This window comes from Calonectris borealis, chromosome 6 (genome assembly GCF_964195595.1).
Source record: "Calonectris borealis chromosome 6, bCalBor7.hap1.2, whole genome shotgun sequence".
Lineage (NCBI taxonomy): Eukaryota > Metazoa > Chordata > Aves > Procellariiformes > Procellariidae > Calonectris > Calonectris borealis.
Genome location: NC_134317.1, coordinates 12,367,984 through 12,388,913, shown reverse-complemented (window position 1 = coordinate 12,388,913; position 20,930 = coordinate 12,367,984). Strand labels below are relative to the sequence as shown.

The window sequence follows — 20,930 nt, the reverse complement described above, 5'->3', positions numbered from 1 at the left end:
TTCCACAGAGTAACATTTACTATAGTATTTTGAAAAGGTGCAGAAAAGCAAGGAAAATTCAGAGAGAAAGACAAAATAATTTATTTTTCCATTTCACCTCATTCTGCACATGAATTACAAAGGTCTCTATATAAGCAATAAAAACATGCAAAGCTGACTTGGAATTTATACCAGTTTTAGCCACAGTATTTTCAGAAGACAAGGATTGCTTTGCTCTGTTTGGCTGCAGGTTTACAGCAATGCACTGATTTACGGAGAATAAAACTATCTTCTTCATCAGAAAGCCTAGAAAAAGATTTTTTTTTTTAACCCAAAAATGGAACATTTCCAGGGTTTCACTATCTAATGCAGAGTGGTGTATGTTCCTAAAACTCCTCTGAAGAAGAAAGGCATAGGAGCTTAGATCATCTCTAGAATCTCACTACAACATATCCTTAAAGTGGGAAGGCTAGCCCAGAGGTCAGGTTACTAACTTGTGAGTCAACAAATATGATTTAATTCCCAACCAATAACTTAGCTGTCAGGTTTCCTAGAAGAATAAATTCAACATATTTAGGCAGGCAATTCAAGGCCCTTATACTGGACTAGTCATCTCAGAGATGACCAGTCAGTGGAATGCCTTGATTTTCTGGCTCCTGCTAGTGCAGAGAGCTTTGACACATGACCTTGGACAGCAATAGGAGTAGCAGTGTCTCCCTCATCAAGCACTACCCCAACATATCAACATCTCTCCTCTTCCAAAGATTATTTCCTCCACGTAAGAGAATAACACAGACATCTGTATTCACGTGATGCTGAACTATGAACTGGGATGACTTTTGGCTTAAAAATCATGATGAAGGCAGATTTGTCCCCAGACACTAACCAATGAACTCTGGCAGCTTAGACACAGAAATATGTGCTGTTTCAGGCATCTGCTAGAGGTTCAGTAACCTCCAGTAACATAGTGATAATGTCTTACAGACTGCATATTAAAAACTGAGCTGGGCACCTATGGAAGGAGAATCTGGCCTTGCCTACTTTTGCTCCTGACTGTACCCTCTGGTTGGATCCTGAACCTGGTTCATTGCTTGCCATGTCTGGCACTATCAGCAGACCCTGTTAGAGCACACGGCACTGCCTGCTATGTTCAGAGCCTGTGGGACTGCAGCCCATTGGTGATGGCACAGCCTGTGCATGGCTCACCCTTGGCTCCTGGCTCGCTTTCCTTTGGGGAGCAGCCAGCCCTTGCTGCTCCCTGTCAGACAGACTGGTTTCGCTCCTTCATGAATGGGTTGAATTGTACGCGATTCACAGCAATGTTATTTTCTGTTCAGCATGCACTTAGATGCTAGGGAGTCCAGATGTTACATGTGAAAAAAAGTATGTTGTCTGGTTTTGCCCAGTAGGTTTCCAAACTTCATGCTGTATCCATGAGCGAACAGAGCCAAGTAACATGTCAAAAGCAGAAATTTTTAGCTTTGGAGTCTAGGTGCTAGAGTGAGTGCGGACTGAGCAAAACCGCAATGAGTAATGATGTGTTTTGATTATAAACCTTCTCCACATGTGGTCTTCTGCAAAGATTCTGAATGCATCATGCTTGCTGTCTATTAATGACTACTTTCTTTTCCTACAGGGGAAAAGCAGAATTATACCAAGAAGTGTGATTGGTGTCGTTTCATGTAACTTAGGTCAAACTCTCAGGGACACATTTATAGACAGTCAAATGCATACTTCGCTATTTTACGTGCTATTTACAGTTACATATGGCACTGAACCCCTCCCTGACCTTTGTGGTTTCATCAGCCAGATGAAGGCAAGGTGCTGGAGCAAAGTTTAAGCCTTGCTGATGATGGGAGAAAGCAAATATATTACTAGTTAGCCAAATGCATGCCTGATGATAAGTACTACATCCTACCCTTTAGGTTAGTTAGAAAAAGGAAATTTAAAGTTTTTCCAGCTAGGAGCATATGTCTGGAAAAAAAAAATAACCCCCACAAAAAAAACTATTCCCCATTTCATCCCTCTCACGCCACTATAGGCTATTGCAGCACAAGGAAAAGAAAGTTAACTGCTCACACTGTTCTAGTTACTAGGTCTTCTTTAACCTGTGAAAGGAGTCAAATGCACAATTCCCCAAAAAAGCAAATTTAAAACATCATAATGATAAGTTGCAGTCATGTTTCACGTACTACTAAGAACATTTATTTAAATAAGAAAGCAAAACACTACATGATGAGTTTTATTGCCAGTGGAATTGACCACAACAAAGACTTACGCACTGGTGCAGAGGAGCAAGGGAGACTAGCCTGGAAAAGATGATGGTATTTTTCAAATTAAAAGCAGAACTGAAGAATCTAATAAGACTTTGTTGAAATTTGAAAGATTCATGATTAACCATAATGGGACAAGAAAAATAAGAAGAATTATATTGACCGCTTCTACCCTGACCTACATGGACTCAATCTCTGAACATATTTTTGTTCAGCTATTTAGGATATGCTGATTAGCTGTTTTTCTCTTGGGAAACCGCTAGATTTTCTTCTATTCCTTTTTCAAACATTTTTATCTTATCATCCCTAAATGGTGGACTTTATGATTAGTCATGGTATTTATTCCATCATTACTTTTGTAAAAGACTGGACCTTCTTTACACCACAACATGAATATTTTATATCTCTTTTCCTCTGCAAATTCGTCAATACATAATTTAAGAAATTTTTCTCTGAGTTCTATTTAAGGACTATAGAAAAATAGCAAGTCCAGAAATCCCTACTAATGAAGTAAATTTTCTTCAAAATCAACCCTAGGGATATCCCTATGGATAAATCCTTAAACAAACACACTTGCCTTCTTTAGCTGACACAAAGCCATGCTTTACAGTGATACATCACAGTAGTGAGTGATCACAAAACAGATATCTACAACAAGCTTTTCAGAGTCAACAGTTCACTGGTTCCCCCAACTTGAACTGGGAGCAGGTAGATGCAATTAAATCACACAGAATTTTATTGTCAGGTTCCTCATGTGATTTTAATTGCTTCCATCTCAAAATCCAAAATAATTGGAAACATGCTAAAGAAAAAGTAAAGAAAGAAAGAAAAAGTGGTGACCAAGAGCGGCACAAATGCATGGTCTGGCTTCAGCTAAAACAATGCTGGTTTGGGTAGATGCTACACAAAATAGTAAGAGATTCTTTTTAGCTCCATATGTACATTAGTTAAAGTGTTCTAAAAAACTTCTATTATTATTATTATCATTATTATTAAAAAAAAATGGTTTTGATGTTCTTTTCATTACAGTAGTTAGTACCAAAACAACCAAGAATAGGGAGCCAGTGTTTCCACCATTGCACAGAGCAGCAGAGAACTCCTGTCCCCTGCTGGTTGTAGATAAGCAATTAAGGTGGGAAAGGACATAGAAAGCAAACAGAATAATAAATGTGATAGTGGCAAATAGTACATTTCTTCCACAGTTTGGGGGTGGGTGGGTTACTGAAAACAGGCTCAATTATACCAAAAAAAAAAAAAAAAAATCAACCCTGAGAAATGGCAACAGAGAATAGGGATACTGCATGTCCAGTCTTCCCCAGTCATGGCCTCTTTCCTGCTTAGAAATTTTGTCTGGGTGGCATTTGAGGATATTCAGCATTGTCTAGGATTTCTGAACGTCTGGCAGATTGGAGCAACTCTGCAAAAGGTCTGACCAAACTTTGCTACCAAACATCCAGAAATCTTGGCTGTTGCCCCAGCGCACGCACAGATCAGTTGCATGGGATGGTGTACTAAGTCCAGCACTTTTGAGAACCATCACACACACTGCACACAGGCTACACAAGGAATGCTTAAATACTTCTACCTGGAAAGTCCTGAGTATAACTATGATGGACATAGGTGACAGGGAGACAGGTATGAAGTGAATTTATGAGTTAAAGAGACTGAGAGACAGAATTGGAGCTCACAGACCACCACTCCTGTCTAAAACTTAGAAATTTCTTGAGCAGCAACTTGCACCCCTGCAGTTTTTTCTAAAAGACATATCATATGCAAGGCAGGGAAAATGGGTGTCAACATATGGGTGCTTGTGTCAGTTGATGAAGGGAAGTGTCTTTGAATAATTCTGGGTGTAGACACTGTGTGGAGAAGCAATTTTGACTGAATCTCACCTTAACCACTTCCCAGCAGAGCAGCCACTCCCACTTTGCCGTTGTCTAAAGCTGAAACTCTTTTGAGCAGCTGTTTCCACGTGCCAATACAGAGTTATACGATAAAATAAAACCAAATAAAATAATGCATGCATTACCCAGGAGAACACATAAATGGGTAAAAAAACCAGCACTGTGGTAAGTGAATATAATGGGAGGTCAATTACACCAAGGAAGAAGAAATAGGAGTAGAAGATCCAAACAGAAAAAAGATGTGCAATAAGCTGTTCACAGCCACCTAACTTGTGTTTATTTTCCTTTTTTATTTCAGCTGTCTATACCCCAATGTCTGTTTGATACAAAATGTTTCAGTAACTTCTGAATGCACCACATTTTTCCCAAGAATGCTCACTGGTATGCAGAAAGAAAGATCAAATAAAATCTCCGGTTAAATTGATAACTTTTTCAATTCTTTGCTCCCCAAAACATGCCTCAGTGTTTCGTATCAGATTTCTGGGAGTGTCACAGTGCATGGTAGTTTTACAGATCAGCTCAAGTCCTCCCACAGCATTCACTTTCATCAGACAACTGTCTCCCATGAAAACATGGATCCTTCCTGAGTTTCTTCCTCATATGGCTCAGAACAGGCACCCCTCCAGAAAGTGCAGATCCAAAACCACTGGCAGCTTCATGCAATTAGCTGCCCAGTACATTTTGTAACAGCAAACATCTCATGCCGGCAGCAAAGGATTTCGTGCCATGTCATCATCTTCTGTCATAATATGGGCTTCTCTCATTTAAGATCCTGCCATCTCAAATCTAGGCATACAATGTAATTAAGGCATACTTCTGGAGCGCCTGCTTGACTAAGGCTTGGAAATGGAGCACACATTGCTGCTTCAAGTCCAAAGCAAAGGGAAGATAACAAAGGTTTTGCCATGCAAAGCTGATGCAGCAGCCACAGTAAAACCAACTGGTTAGATCTCAGTTTTTCCATTAGCAGGTAGTTGAAAGGATTTATAAAAGCTGTGGGAGTGTTTCCCTTCAACGCTTCTTTTAACGCTTCCCTACTCTTTTATCTCTTAACACACCACAGAAATGGGTCTCCCCTCTATCTCAGAACAGATGGCAGAATTACTGTCAATCTTCCCATTGCCTCTTGTTTCTCATTGCCTGATCCCAGTTTATTTTCTCAGTCACGATGTTTCAGAGAGTACCTGTGCAACCAAGAGCACCAAAAGCAGCTCAGAAGTTGGCATATTGATGCACATCATTGGACTTAACTGATTCAAACAGATACAGATAGGGTGTTGCAACAGCAGGGTGATAGAAGGACCACCAGAAAGCACATTAAAAAGGGGCAGGATTTGACATTGGCCTGGCTTGCCTTAAAATTTACCATCCAGCTCCCTTACCTGGAGGGGGACGGAAGAGGAAGAGCAGAACAGCAACTACCCAACGGGCAGCAAACTGAACTAAGTATCTCAACATCTACTCAAACTATGAGCTACATGTCAATACATGGAATCTAACCCCCTGGGATTAGAATACCAGACTAGATTTAGTAGTTTGATATCTTGGTTCTGGCAATGGACCATACATGATGGTTCACATGAAGCAGAAACACAACCCGTACTGCACTGTTGCCAACTGTGGAATGCTTTATCCAAGGAGAAAAATTATTTCCTGACCCCTAGGCAATCAGTCTGTGGTCTGTAGCATGACGTTTGGCTGTTCCTCTCAAGCAGAGCTGTAGCACAAGTATTCTTTAGGATCATAAAATTAATGACCATCAATATTACCCTCAAAAATTATACATGTGTGCAGCCAAAGCAGGCTGAGTTAACTGCTTGCCGGAATCAAATGCAGAGTTCAATATCACTCTGGACAGGGAAGGGTTTGTTGGAAACCGACAGTTCTTTGACTTGTCATTTTTTACTGCTTGACACTCAGTGACATTACAGTACAGAACCAGAAGTGTTCATGCTATATTTTTGATGTAGTGAGTCTATTGCTATTTAAGTTCAGACAAATTATGTGTGGGCAGCTAATCACATAGTTATCAACTAAAAATGCTTGTTTTGGGCAACCACCTTCATTTTTTTTTTACAGCAACAACCCTGCTGCAGACTATTTTATTGGTCTCAGAACCCAAAGCTTAAAATAGGGAGGGAAAGATCAAGAGCATGTGGTTCAGTGGTTGGAGAACAGTAGAGAGTCTCATTTTTTGTTCTCAGCTTCTCCATCACTTTGCTGCAGAAACTTAAGTAAATCTCTCTATGCCTTGAAGTATCTTTCTGTATAGACGTTAACGTGGACTAGGGAAATCTGGATGAGAGCACCAACACTCACTGACTCCTTATGTGGGCAGTCACAGTGCAGAGCCCTGCTGGGGTCAGTCCATCCTGCTGCTCTATTCACCTACACATATCACCAGGACTTCAGGGTCCCAGTATTTTTTTCTGCCGCAGAAAGCCAACCTGCTTTCTAAGACTTCCCCAGACAGTCATAAAAGAACTTTTCAGTGCTTCTAAACACAGAAAGGGAACCAGAGGATTAGCTTGCCATCTTAATACACACATGGCAAGGCTCACAAACCCAAGCAAAAGCTGAATCTGAGCCTTAACACTAGGATGGGCCAATTCAAGTGAGAGCAACACGTAAGCTATGGGTATAGGTGGATGCGGAGTGGAGTCAGGGCAACATTTAAATAACTGCTAGGTTCTACAATGGAGAGATAACTTCCTCTCTAAATAGCTGCAGTAAGAACTTAGAGCTGGATAAATAAAGTCATCCAGTATTTAGAAGTCAAATTTCTAAATATGAAGGAGGAGGTCTTCTCAAAAAGGATGGAGTTTGAGACATAAGACAGGCTTCAGTCTTAAGCCACTGAGCCTGTAGTCTCCGAAAGACCAGTAAACAGGATACTAAGACATCAGGTAGGCACAAAAATGTGCAAAGTTGTGGAAATCTGTGGTCACTCTCTGTCCATCACAAGAAAAGGAAACTTGTACAGATTTGCAAATTCCAGTGAAAAATCTTTCTAGGGGCTTCTGCCCAGCACTCATATTAATATATGCTTGCCGTTCTCATGAGAGTTAGAAAAGCTAGTGAAATTCATGGAAATGTTTAAAAGCTTTATTTCATTTGACTGTATGGGAAATTATACTATTTGTATCTGTATTGGTCTACTGTGATGTTTTGAACCTTTGTTATAGAATAGTGCAGCTGAATTTCAGAGAGTGAGAGAGACTGAAACAAATTAAATTTTAAACTAGATATATGGCTAATGATCTTCTACTTGTAGGTCAGCAGAGTACTGTGCTCCATGTCGTGCTTAAAGTATCCTGTACAGTTTCAGAAAGTGAAATTTAGGAACACCCGAAGTCTGAAAGAATTTGATAGGATACTGGGCTTGGATTATGAATTGATCAAATGTTATCAACAGCATCAAAATACCACCTTGCCTGATAATTTACAGATGCTTATTCAGGTGCTATGGCTGAAAAGGATTTCCCTGTCCTCTCATGTGACATTTGCCACAGAAACCCCCATGATATTTACTACAAAGGAAGGAATCTCCTTCATTAGTATGCCATTGAGCATTATAAAATCCAGTGATGTTCAGACGAATTAGAAAGATAAAGATATACAATCACAATTTAATGTTGCAAAGTACTGATAAATAATCCAGTGATTAATACAACAGAGAAAGAAAGAGCTTAAAACAAAGCCTGGTAACATTTTGGCTTGCTCTTCTTTTCCAAGAGTATCTTAAAGGCTTTGACGGACAAGCTACAATACCTTAACACAAGGCAGGAGATTACTGCCCTGAGCTGTTTTCCTCACACATGATGTGCAATTGAAGAACAGCACATCAATCAATTCCTAACAAGCTGGGAACCCACAGCACAATTTCATCATAATCTGGGATGGTTTCCCTAAAAATCACCTCAGCAATTGATTGATGAACAACTGAGATGTCCATGCAGCAGACGTTTGGGGAGCATCTAGGGAAGGTAACCTTGCCTTTGCCTTACTAAGGGGTTCCCCCCCTCCGTCGGTGCTCCAGGCCAAAATCATGCTCATACACTTGAAAGATGATGAGCTAACTTTTTATGCTGAGGTCACATTGGAAAATTGAGATCTGCAGTCAGATATAGATAAACTTGCTGAGATTTTAGTAAGAAACCCAGGGTGGTAGTGGGAGGAACAGAAGAAAAAAGAATTCCTGTTAATGGCAACTCCAGTTCCTTTCTACCTCCAATTTCCTACATTTATGGGCTATTTCTCAATTTCTGCACTCTCCTTGATCTTGAATTGCCATTTCACACAAGTTATCTTACGTGCCACTGGAAAGAAAAGCCACAAGTTTGACTTCGGGTCCTCTCTTCCTTGTTCACTTAATGAGAGTACAGGATCATCACAATATCAGATTTATATCCTGTCTCGGATTCTCAAAATGTTTGTTCTTTCTGATAAGATAAATTCCACTGCAGAGGAACTCTTTGAAGAAAATCTCCTGTCTAGCCATTTTTAAAACTTTTTATTTTCCTTTAGCCTGAATCTAGTTTAATATTTATACTGTGTGATGAAGCAGAGTATCAGCAACATCCCATCATAACATCTGCAGCCTATTTTCCAGGATAGAAAAACCTAAGTATGTTCAGTAGCTACTTCTATTACTAAATCTTAATCAATTGTTTTTATTAAGATTGTCCTTCTGGACCTGTCCTTCTGAACAGGTCCACTGTCCTTCTGAACCTCTGGAACATTGAAGTGACAGAAGAAGCAACATTGTACTACCCAGCTGAAGATGGACCCAGATGATACAAGCTCTGCAGGCTGCTGCAGCTATTAAGTGACAGTATCCTTTCAAACCGCACTGTTGCGCTCCCCCTCACCCTGCCCATGTTACTAGACTAGGAGCACAAACAAAATACTAATTTGAACCCATCAGTTATAAACAACAGAACCAAACACAATCTCCCCAACCATGTTATATTATAAATAACAGATCACACAGACTCACTTTTAATAGTTTTATAATTAAAACCCTAATTTTTCTTGCATAAGATAGTAAGGATAACATGCTGTGCTCCATTACTCTCTATGCCCAATTATTATAATGTAGCTTGTTTCTTCCCCGCCCCCCAAGCAAAAAAAAAAAAAAAAAAAAAAAAAAATTGCAAGTTCATATCTCAGCCTCCAGCTAGGGTGGATTCCAGGAAATTTTTAACTAATTTACAATGATAAAGATTGGCTTGTTTATGTCTTCAGCTGTATTACATGTTTCTCCTCACTTGTGTTAGCTGAGAGAGGTAAAACAAAGCTCCTCCAGGGCCGCAAGCTGGACTGAACAAAAACCAGGCAATGCTCCATGCACAGCAAGGGGCTGAAGTGCCAAAGACAGTGGCTATAATTGCGTCATCTTGGTTTGCCAAACCATTAAGGCAGGCTACCTGCCACAAAGTAACTGCAGATCTCACATGTATTTCAGCAAAGCTGTGCTCTTGATGTTTGGCACTTACAAAAGCACTTTGAGCATTAAAGGTTTATTTCAGCTATATGAGATGCATGCAACTAGCATATTATCATCCACCCATTTTAAAGGTGGAAAGTTAAAGGTTTCAGTCATGCTCATATGCCAAATGGGCAGAACTGGAATTTAGATTTTCATCAAGTAGGTTCAATCCAGGACTTCAATCAATGCTTTGTTCCTTCAAGGAACTTAAGCCTGTCAGTTTAATTAGTATTGAATTTGTGTATTTTTTCCAAGCCACTCAAAAAAACCCTCAGTCATTACCCTTCCAGCCTTCAAAGTGACTTGAAAAAGGGGATAGGTATCCCTGAAAAATTAACACCTTAAAACCAGATTGGAAAAAAAATGCAAAGCAGTGATGGCACTCTAGCTTGTACATCATTGTATTTTACAATTGCTTCCATTTGACTAATAATAAAAAGTCTGCAGAGTGCACTAAAAATTGGAAATATCCCACTTGAGGTTTTAATTAGGAAACATGAGAAATGCAAAACCAAATCTTAGCAACATCACATGCTTCAACTTTGATTTCACTGTACTGTTATTGCCAGTTACAGTGTTGTCTGGAAGAACCAGAGTTAGAATAGTATAGTGCATAGGTGTCACATGCATAGAGTAGCAACATGTTGCCATTTTTCCACTGTTTCTGCAACAACAAGGTGAGATAATGAGGGGGCGGGGGAAGATAAAAACAGTAAGAAAGTAAATGCTCACTGGGACTGGCCAATGTCATACACACAGAGAGTTTCTGACTGGTGCCTTAAAATCACAATAAAAGTAAGATAATTTTTTAAAAAATCTTTCTAAAGGTTTGATAAAAAACTGTTCTTTGGCTTAAACACTTTCATTGAAATTATCTGCCTTCTGTAAAAAATGCCAACTTTTCTTCAGAAAGTCAAATCCAAGAACTACTTCTGAGTTTTGGTTTTGCACTTAAAAATTTATATACTCCAAAAATTGTTTTTCTGCCCAGTTCCTGTTGAAAAATCCCAGTTCCTGGCCTGGTCTTGCATAAACAAATGAGATAAATATCAGATGCCCTCTACCGGCCCTCTGTTTACGTTAGAGTTTCAGAAGTTACGAATTTCCCAAATTCCTTCTAGCCCTTGCTTTTTTTACAGTAAAGCTGCAGTTTCCTGCCTCTGTCAGACAAGTCCCACCACTTCAAAGATTACAAGTGGGTTAGTTTGGTGATATGGTTGTCAGCATGCAATCAGAGCGTGACATGGACAGAAGGACGCTGAAAGGGCTGAGAGAGAAAACTGGCAGCTCCAGGAAGAAGATTTGGGTTAAGGGAGGAGAAAGGAAGGTAGCTGGAACAAGGAAAAGATCATACCAGGATTGAAGCATGAAAGAAATATGGATGCCAGTAAGCACAATTCAGTGCCCTAAACATGAGGGGAAGGGGAGAATCTGGGATCCACACCCCACTACACACCCTTTTAAACCCTTTGGGTTAACAAGTTGCCTTGAACAAATCAATCTTTCCTCTAAAAATGCTCTTTTTGCTTTCAGATTAACAACATGTATGGCAGGTGGTGCAGATACAAAAATGTCGCAACTCTCTACAGATTCCTAGCTTGACTACTTAGGAAGAACATGCTGTAGCAAGGTTAGATTTGTGTTACACATGAAGCTTCACAAACAGGCAGATTTGGGATGCAGGGAGATGAATATGCAGTAGGAGAATACATACTCTCTGATTAGAGACAGCTCTTGAAGCAGTTTTCCACTGATACTAAGCTCAGTGCCTGGCGTGCTCAACTAGATTATACTTCGCAGATACTCAGGTTTTGCAACACTCTCCTCTACTCAGAAACAGACCTGTAATGCTCCTGTCTCCTTAGGAGGGTAAACACTGGTGTGTACTTCTTGAGTAAAGGTCCTGTATTGCAGAGGCAACTTCACTATCTTTGCAGCCTAGTAGGCAGCTTGAGGAAAGGGCAAAACCAGATGGAGAAGCCCTCTATCATTCTTACCTTCCCCTCAAATCTTGCGATGGCTCCCAGCTGCACTCGGATATTCCGAGGAGGAAGAGTAAATGCTGGTGCTTCAGCAGGGACAGGAGGGCTGAGTGTCAGGGAGGTTTTGGAGACTCGAGTAGATGTCACCATTTTCACATCCCCCATGATGTGGACTGTAAAAGAGAAACAAGTGGTAATATAGAAGTTATGATGATTAATTACTTACATTACAGTAACAGCTAAGAATCAGACCAGGAGCAGACTGGAGCACGTATGTATGCTATATTCGTATACATAATAAGAGTCTTCAGCTTAAGGTGACAAGTGCTATTTGCTGGGTGGGGAACTGAGACCCAGGAAGATGGCCTGTGTGCCTACAGTTGCGGTCAGGGTCACAGCCTTGAGCTGAACTCAGTTTGAACTCTCAAGTCCCTGGCCAGAGACTTAACCAAAATGTCATCCTTTACAACTGCATTAAAAGGTAATAACTTATTTCAGGAGGATATTTTTGCAACGTGACTTTGATTTTCCTGGCCTGGACTACTACACCAAAATCAATAAGTCTCAAAAGTAGAGCCAGCGTTAAACAAGTACTTATGAAATAAAGAGACCTCTGTTTGCACTGGATTTCAGTTGCAAGCAGGAATGTGGAAAATCTGATTTTTCATACCATGCTTTCAAGGTCTTAAGAAATATCTGGATATCTCTTTCCAAAGTACTGCTAGTACATAACAAATACTTTTGCAGAAATTCTAAGTCTCTACTTTACTGCAAATCCTTCTATAGTACATAGACTAGTAAAATAGCATGGAGACCAAATTTCCTAATGCTACAAAAATGGCATTTTAGAGACCTCATTACAGATAGCTGCTTCAGAGGTGATTCTTCTGCTACATATTTCATACTTCCCAACAGAAAGTAAAAATTATTTTATTTTTGAAAAGTAAAATTTCAGGTTTTCCAGAAAAAAAAGTAGTAGCTGACCCTAGTACCAGTTCCTTGAATCATCTATGTAAATTAGAAGCCCCACTGTAAAATGCCTATTTAAGAGACAAGTTTCACAAAGAAAAAAAACTGAGAAATGGCTTAACCCACCAATAGGTCATGTTGAACCAATGAAGAACACTGGGCTTCCAGTCATAATCCTCTGCCATACACACCAATCCATGATATGTATTTATTAATCTGATTCTGATGAAAGTTACGATAAACAATACTTGAGTAAACAGTGAACTTCAATTTGAACAAGAGAAAAATCAATTAATCTAGGGCTACATTATTCCTGACTGTGTGAAGGATACTTTTTCTAGAACAGGCTGCAGTTATTCGGGGGGCAGAGGAACACAAAACTCATTCATTTCCAAATAGGACTTGAATGTCACACGTATGCATCTGAAAACCCTGTCTGAAAACATAGTTTTCCATATAGCATACCTGACATGCTCCATAAACATACAGAAACACCTGCTCTCATTGATCAAAAACAGCTTAAGAGGGCAGCTCCCCTCATGGAAATTATTAGTCTAAAAGTTAAATGTTTAATCTGAACTAGAAGTTTTGGCTCCCAACAGAGAGAAAGAGGTGCCTTCAGAGGGTGTTTTGTTCTAAGGTGTGGGAGCCACAGAGCTTTCTGCTTCACAGTATGCACTTGTCAGGAACTATGATTTAGAAGGCAAATCCTTCCAAGATATTAGTTAAATCATGTATGCATGCAGATTTTTAAAAAATGCTTGAAATCTCCTTCTTCATTCATAAGAATCCAGATGACGTGGACTTTGGATTTCTTCTGGAATTGTGTTCTGTTAGCATTTCTGTATATTGACATGCAAAAAACCAAGAAAATCCTCTAGTGTTTCTAACAATTGAATTGCTGAGACGAGCACATAAATGGAATAAAGATGGTTTCCTTAACTGCAATGCAAAGCTTTAAACTGAGAAATTCTGCCTTCATTTACACGAGAGTTAATCTTGCAGTGAAACTCTGTATTGGCACCCAGTCACTTGAGAGCACAGTGTAAGTCTCCCTTTCCAGTATAAGCAACTCTTCAAAACACAAACAGAAAAAACCACCAAAATTATCATTGTACCTTAACCTATCAAAGAACCATATGAAATCATAATATAATTTAAATAAGGAAGAAACTGATTGTATTCCAGAGACAAGAGGTGAAATCAAAGACTTGCTTCTTTTCTAATAAATGTACTTAGCACCCTAAGAGACAAAGATCGACAGTCTCTCACAGCTATAGTCACTGCAATGAACAACCATTTGCCTGAAAAAGTGAGAGAATTATTCTTTCAATTAATTGTTCTTTTGTTAAGGACAAGACTCCAAACTCAGTTCTCCGCTCAGCTAAAACCAGTTTACCCCAGCAGACTTTCAATTACATCATTACAGCTGTAAACTGATGCATACTGAGTCCATATTTACCAGCACATTTTTAGAATTTATTTTTCTTTACAGATTAAGAACAAACATTTTTCAAATCTCAAATTGCCATAAATATCAACTGTGATCTTTTGTCACTTCTAGTATATGACGTTGATAATTTTGTATCTGCTTACCTCTTCTGAATTGGCCTGAAACCCATTTTAAGGTTTATCTCTGATTTTCTTTTTTTCTGTCCTCTTTCTCAAAGTACTTCCTTGAATTTATCTTTTCCACAGATGATCTTCACTTTTCGACATGCTCAACTAACTACTGAATCTTCAGTTTTTCTTCCCACGTTTTTCTCCACTGCTAAGCTACAGCTTTCCATAGCCTATAAATGCCAAAATCTGCCAAAATCTTTCACAGCTAGTCTCTCTAGCTGTGAAACTCTTACCTAACAAATCAGTCTGCCAATACAAGCCTGCAATAAAATTTTCAGACCACCAGTAGTGACAATAACATGCCAGGTATAATGCTATGAAAATCTTCTCCAGTATGAAGACACTGTAATACATTTGATTCCATAAGAAGTCAGTAACAAAACCTATCTGTCCACACACATCTGTATCAACTTTGCAGACAGTTTACAAAATCAAAACAACATCAAAAAAAGCATATACCCCCTAAATTTTGTTTTAAAAATAATATTGTAAGAGTAGTAAAATTGAAAACAAAACAAAAAAACCCAACAACCAACATCCAGAATCCAATTCAAACCTGATATTCACCCATGCAAATGGAACTCCATTTTGGCCAATGCCATTATAATGGCTGAAACAAGTAAGGGAGAAAACTATATGCACTGCAGATGGTCACACGACAATTCTGTAGGGACCGAATGCTCAAGTATCTGTCCTTAGGTACAATGCACTGCTTATGCAGGGCAACTTTAAAGAACTTGTTAGGCATGACACCTGCTTACATACAGAAACCTCCTCACTGGGTATGCTACAAGACCAAATTCACCAAGTACATGAAATACAGCCACTGGCACACGCCTGGAAAATACACTTTATTGAACATATGCTCATCCTCCAAGCATCACTGGGCTCAGGTATGTCCGGACTGCACTGTACGAGAAGACCTGTGGCTAGGAAATACCCTCTGATGAAAAGACTGAGCTAAAGCCCAACACCAGCTTTCCACTGATTTCTCTGGCTATTCAAGCCCCACACAAAATGAAATGAAAAAAAAAAAAAGAAAAGAAAAGAAAAGAAAAGAAAGAAACAGGAGGGGGGAAAATAGAAAGAAGAAAACAATCCTGAACAACTAAGCCACTCTTACTGGTCAGGCTACATTTCTATTGCATGTTGGTAAGATGCCAAAAACTGTCAACAAATTGTTGCCTAATATAGAAAGACTGTAAAGCATAAAATAAAGTAATATCGAGTCTTTTCCATACGCACATCTTGCACGGATTTATGCTTTTCTAAATAAAGTGTCTAAATGGGATTGAATTTACAAATGAATATTAGCTCAAATCAGCACAAGCAGTTTTCTAGCAACATAAGCCTCTAATCATCCACATTTAGCAGTCTGACTTTAATTAGCTATGTATGCTGAAGATGCTTCTAGTAAATAATTAGGAAGTTTTTTTTCCAGCTTAGAGGATGTTTAACAATTATGTTCCCAAACAAATAAATAATTCCATGTTGTACAGTTTGGTGTTACTATGGAACTACCATGTCCAAATATTTTAAAGTAATAATGTTCCAGAGAACAAATCTTGTTCAAGCTTAAAATTTGATAGACAGGAAGAAAGCAGACACTTAAAAGCTATGGAATGTATCTGATTTTTTTTCTTGTATTTAAGCAACTTTCTAGAATGAGCCTATCCCTAAAATCTTTCTCTTCAGTATTTCAAGCTTGCTGCTGAATAAGATTTCAAGGATGCTACGTGAACTCATAACATTTCATTTCACATGCTGTGCGCACCTAGACTATGGTCTTTAAACAAAACCAACTGTAACTGAAGTTGCAATACAAACATTGTGGTATTAAACATAAAAGAAAACCACCATGCAAATCTTGGCTGGTAGGGTAGCAATGTGACTAGACAGCATTTCTAATCTGGATTTTTTTTATTCTTAATCCTTTCTAAAAAGCAATAAATCCTTACAAATTCTCAGAGTGTGCCCTCTAATCTTTCTAATACCAAAGCAGACTAATGTGTTTCAAGCATTTTCTACTGTGAACAAATTTCTGTTACTCAATACTCTGCTCACAAAAATAAATCCAAAAAAGCAAACATTAAGAAATCCACCCCATAGTTGTTTTTCCTTCACTTATTTTATATAAGTAAATACTCACCATCAGCTTCCTACATAACCATTTAGTTATACTAATTTCCTTTTACCAAGTCCTTCCTCTGAGACAGAAGAAAAATGAGTTGCAGAGAGGGCATGTGTGTGTGTATGAGAGAGCAAGCTCGCGCAAGTGAAAGGAAACCAGAGCTGCCAGCTGAAAAGCCTTTATTTGATTTACTGATATTGCAACTCTGCACCTAAGTGGCACATTTTCACTTGGTCCAGCTACTCTGTTATTTTAGCCAGACTGCATTCAATAACCTCGGAACCATCTCTGAAATCTGGATAGAACCTTTTGAGCTCTTTAAAAATAGGAGCAGAAGAACAGACAGCCCAGGGGTTAGAGCATTTGTCTCCTGTTTGGGAGTCCTGGTTGAATTCCCCGCTCCATAATGGGCTGCCTGCATGATCTCAGGCAAGTCACTAAGCCTCTCTTTTGCCATGGCTCCCCATTTGTAAAGTGGGGATTATTGTACTTCCTTACCATAAAGAAGTGCTGTGAGGATAACTGTATTAAAGGATGGGAGTCAGGCTACAGTAGTAGGACCACATAAATAGCGTAACTAGACAAAGGCACAAAATTACCATACGTACAGGAAGCTAGGTCTCATTTACCTTTATTTTTTTATAAATCAATTGGGGTGTGTTTTCAAAAAGCACACATTTTAAAACATTAGGTAAAATTTATTCCCTTACAGAGATCACTGAATTCAACAGAGTTTTACTAGGGACTAAATGTTATCCATTATGCTTCAAAACCTTCAGTATTTAAAAGAGTTTCTTTCGTTTCTAAACCTGCTTGACAGCTTCCTCTTTTCACAGACCTTATTTCCTTTCCTACAGCTTCTTTCTTTACCACAAGGACTAACATATGGTTACCCTACTTCTACACAAAACTATAACTGAACACATTCTCCATCAACTACAGAAATGAATTTTTGCAGCCACATGACTTGTGACTATCTTTTCAGTCTTGCCCTACAAGACCACACAAGGAAGTATCCTGCCTCCTGTCAGCTACCGGTATCCAAGAAACAGCATGTAGGGAGAACAATAAACCACAGAGGATCAGCAAAGGTGATGAAGTCATGTGTAGATTTAGCAGATGGGAAGAGGTTGGAAGCCGGAACAGGAAGCGAGGGACTTGTAACCCCACCAATTGCAGCCACGCTATTCCAGGCAGCTGCTCCTTCAGTTCCAGCAATTATAACAGGTATTGGCCTCTGGTAAAGGAATAACAAGATTATGCTGTTGCAGGTAGGACTAATTTGAGCTGGCCATGCTATTAATACAAGAGAAATAGATCTTTTATTTTTCTAATGTGTCCTGACACTATGGGAGCAAATGAGATTTTGTCAAGTCATGACTAATACTGGGGTTTCTTCCTCTGTTGTCTTGTCCATAAATGATCATCATCATCTCACTTGTTCTCTACATACCTAGTTTCAAGAAAAGCCCTTTCGTCATAAAAATTTTCAAGACATTTTCAACCCAGACCCCTAAATATTCTATCCTTTTCCCAGTAAAATTTGATAGCGACTATTAGACATGGCAGTAGGAACAGGATCAGGTGCCAAATCTTCACACACAACTCCATGATCCAAAAATTTTACAAGCTTAAATTTTGGCAACACCATGCATGTAAAATCCCTGGCTATGTCCCCACAATATGCATTTGCATAATTGTCCCACACAAATGGGAATTACAGATCAACTTGAAATTTTTGCTAAAGCTTAGGCTCACTAAAGTGACAGCAAAAAGTTCCAAACTAAATTACAATTTCATTTGGGACCATCATGTCAAAGATTTTCCCAGAAGTAAGCAAGTTCTTCAAATCCCATCATTTCAATGGCTTGGATTTCACACTCAGAAAGTCAGCCATGAGGCTTTGCATTAGCTTGTACACAGAAAAAGAAAGGAACAGGTTCAAGCTGTTCCAGGTGCTTATTTTAACAAAATACTATTGCAGCCCCTATGTTTTATTCTGATACAATAACATTCTCCAGGCGGCTTTAAAGACTGAAATGCTGTCAACCTCCAAAGGAGATGTACGCATGTGAGACTGTGATATAGAGTTTGAGCTATGAAATATAGTAGGAGCTTTCTGAAATGATGCTAGGTCATGTTCTTATGTAGCACTATCTATGTGCAATATCTTCTAGGAGTTCGGGCTACACTGTTTGAGGTAAGTGGAGAACAAAAGTGTTTTGTGGCAGATTTCCTGTCTACTGTACAGTTTTCCTGACTACATACAGTCTACTGTATGTCTTGGATATCCTTGCAAGAAAAATGACAACTCTTCCTACATACTCTTTCAGGGCTTCTGCGATGATCAGTTCATTAGCTTTTGTTGAATATGCAAATCACAACAGTGGCTACTGTAGAAGTGTCCATAAGTAGAAGTGGCTAACCTGGTGTAACTGAGAACAAACTTCATAATTAATATTCAGCTAACAAGTCTCTAAAAGAGACAAAAAGATATTGTCATATGGCTTGTGTGACGTAGAACTGAATTATTTTTAGCAGATCAGAGATAGAGGTAAGAAGAGAATCTATTTGTCTAATCAATAAATTTGGTGCTTTTATTATATTTGCATAACTAATGCAGCACGGGCTTTAACCTGAAATGGTTTCCATGTACAATCACATATCTGGGTGAGGAATTCCATCCTGATCTTATATAAAAGAATAATTCAAGATGATGCTAAGTGACTTACATTTATTTAAAGATAGGCTTATCAGAGCACAAGAAGGATGGCAGTCAAAAACCTTTATTTATATATATCATATAAGGGAAAAAAAAATTCCCACATGTTCTTATCAAGGAAAAAGAAAATTATGCTCTCCCTAGCCCTCTGTGCTGCCTAGCAAAGAAATCACTAGCAAGAATGTGACTTCCCTGCAGATACAGACAGTTGTAAACATCCTCTAATTTTCCACAGTTGAACAGTGCTGCTTAGGGTACTAACGATACCAGGCCCACTGGATTTGTACAGGTGTCTAACTTCACCTACTGTCAGTAGTCATGTTGCGGCAACAGAACACATTTAACATGAGCCCTGATGTGTGCCCTTGCACAATTGCACCTTAATGGTTTATTGATATATTGAAGTAGCTGCAAAGGGTATTTCAGGTACAAAGGAGGATGTGGAAAAACATATAAAAGAGAAATGGATGTGTAACTTTGATAACATATACTTGTCTTGATTATAAACAGACATGTTACATTATTCAATTATTCCATAACCACTGAGCATTTAACTTTAAGAAAAAACATGCCCATTACAAAGCAGCTGAACATGTGTCTTAAAAGAATACAATGACATTTTAAGACTCAAAACCTTGCATGTTTAATTTGAAACACCAGATTAAGAAGCAGTAAATCAGGAGAGACCACAAGAAACACAGCTTCTTTGCAGCTGTTATCTTGGAAGAAATATGAGTAACTAAATGTGACATGCATTGGGCAGGTTCAGTACAGCATCCATACCTAAGAATTATTTTATAGCAGCAAATTGAAGCCAGAGGGAAACCCAGATGGCAAATGGGATGCAAGTTGGGCTTGTTCTTGCCCATTCCAAAGTCGCTTCCTATAGAAGCACATTGGGGAGAGTAATTCAATCTGACTTCAAAACCTGCTACAATTCTAGTTTATAAGCAACATTTAAAAAAAAAAACCAACAACGGGGGGAGGGGAGGGAGGCAAGACGTACAGAAAGGTTTTCAGTGTACTAAGCAGCAGCTCACTGGCAATAAAATTCTACTGGTTTTCCTTTAAAGGATCATTTCTAGTACTCAATATATACCAGAATCCAAACATCTTAGTCTGAGGAAGGTTTGGACTAAAAATCTCAATCTGAATTTCGTCATTGACAGCTGGTCTCATAAAGGAACAAACTTCCAATAATACCTTTTATAGTCCTTAAAGAAGGATTTTCAGGATATGCAGAGCATGCACTTATAATTGAAGAAAGAGAGATCGCACCAGTCCTCATCTTACCAATAAACCTTTGTACTTAATTTACACCTTATATCTTATGCTTTACAAGCACAGAAAATAACTGGTAGAATTTGGTGTTTATGATAGAAACATGCACGTGTCAAAGATCATCCAAAATTCAGGGAGACCTCTGGGTGTGGGTATGACCTCGATCACTGAACAGCAGGACCTAGACTACTAACCTATTTTTGCAGGAAGGAAAACAATTTTCCCAGTGCTGTGCTGCTTTTCTGCTGCCTACTGATGCAAGTAGCAGAAAAACCTGTAGGAAGACATTTGTTTGAGGTCATCTTCACGCAGCAGATAAGAGTTTCCAACCCGTTTCCAACTCATATCCATGTGGCATCAGCTGACCATGCCAGCTGACCATGGATTTAAGAGGACTTGGGTGAAACGTTTGGAATAGAGACTCTTGAAACCTTCCTGAAATGTAACTTGCAATTCTAGAATAACTTTCAGTGCCAGTGGCAACCATGTGGTTGCCAGCATAAGCTGATAATAGCATGAAGTTTCAAGTGCACAAGCACAAATTTGCAGCTACAGCTCTGGCTTCAGACCTTAAT

The 20,930-nt window shown here is 38.9% G+C and overlaps 1 protein-coding gene across 4 annotated transcripts in view; it reads right to left on the bottom strand.

Moving 5' to 3' along the window:
• MYLK (myosin light chain kinase) overlaps positions 1 to 20,930 on the bottom strand; it is a 221,525-nt gene that overhangs the window by 144,736 nt on the left and 55,859 nt on the right. For all 4 annotated transcript variants that reach the window (XM_075152847.1, XM_075152848.1, XM_075152849.1 and 1 more), the window contains one exon: positions 11,645 to 11,802. In XM_075152847.1, the coding sequence (XP_075008948.1) occupies positions 11,645 to 11,802 (158 nt within the window). The remainder of the gene's footprint in view (positions 1 to 11,644; positions 11,803 to 20,930) is intronic.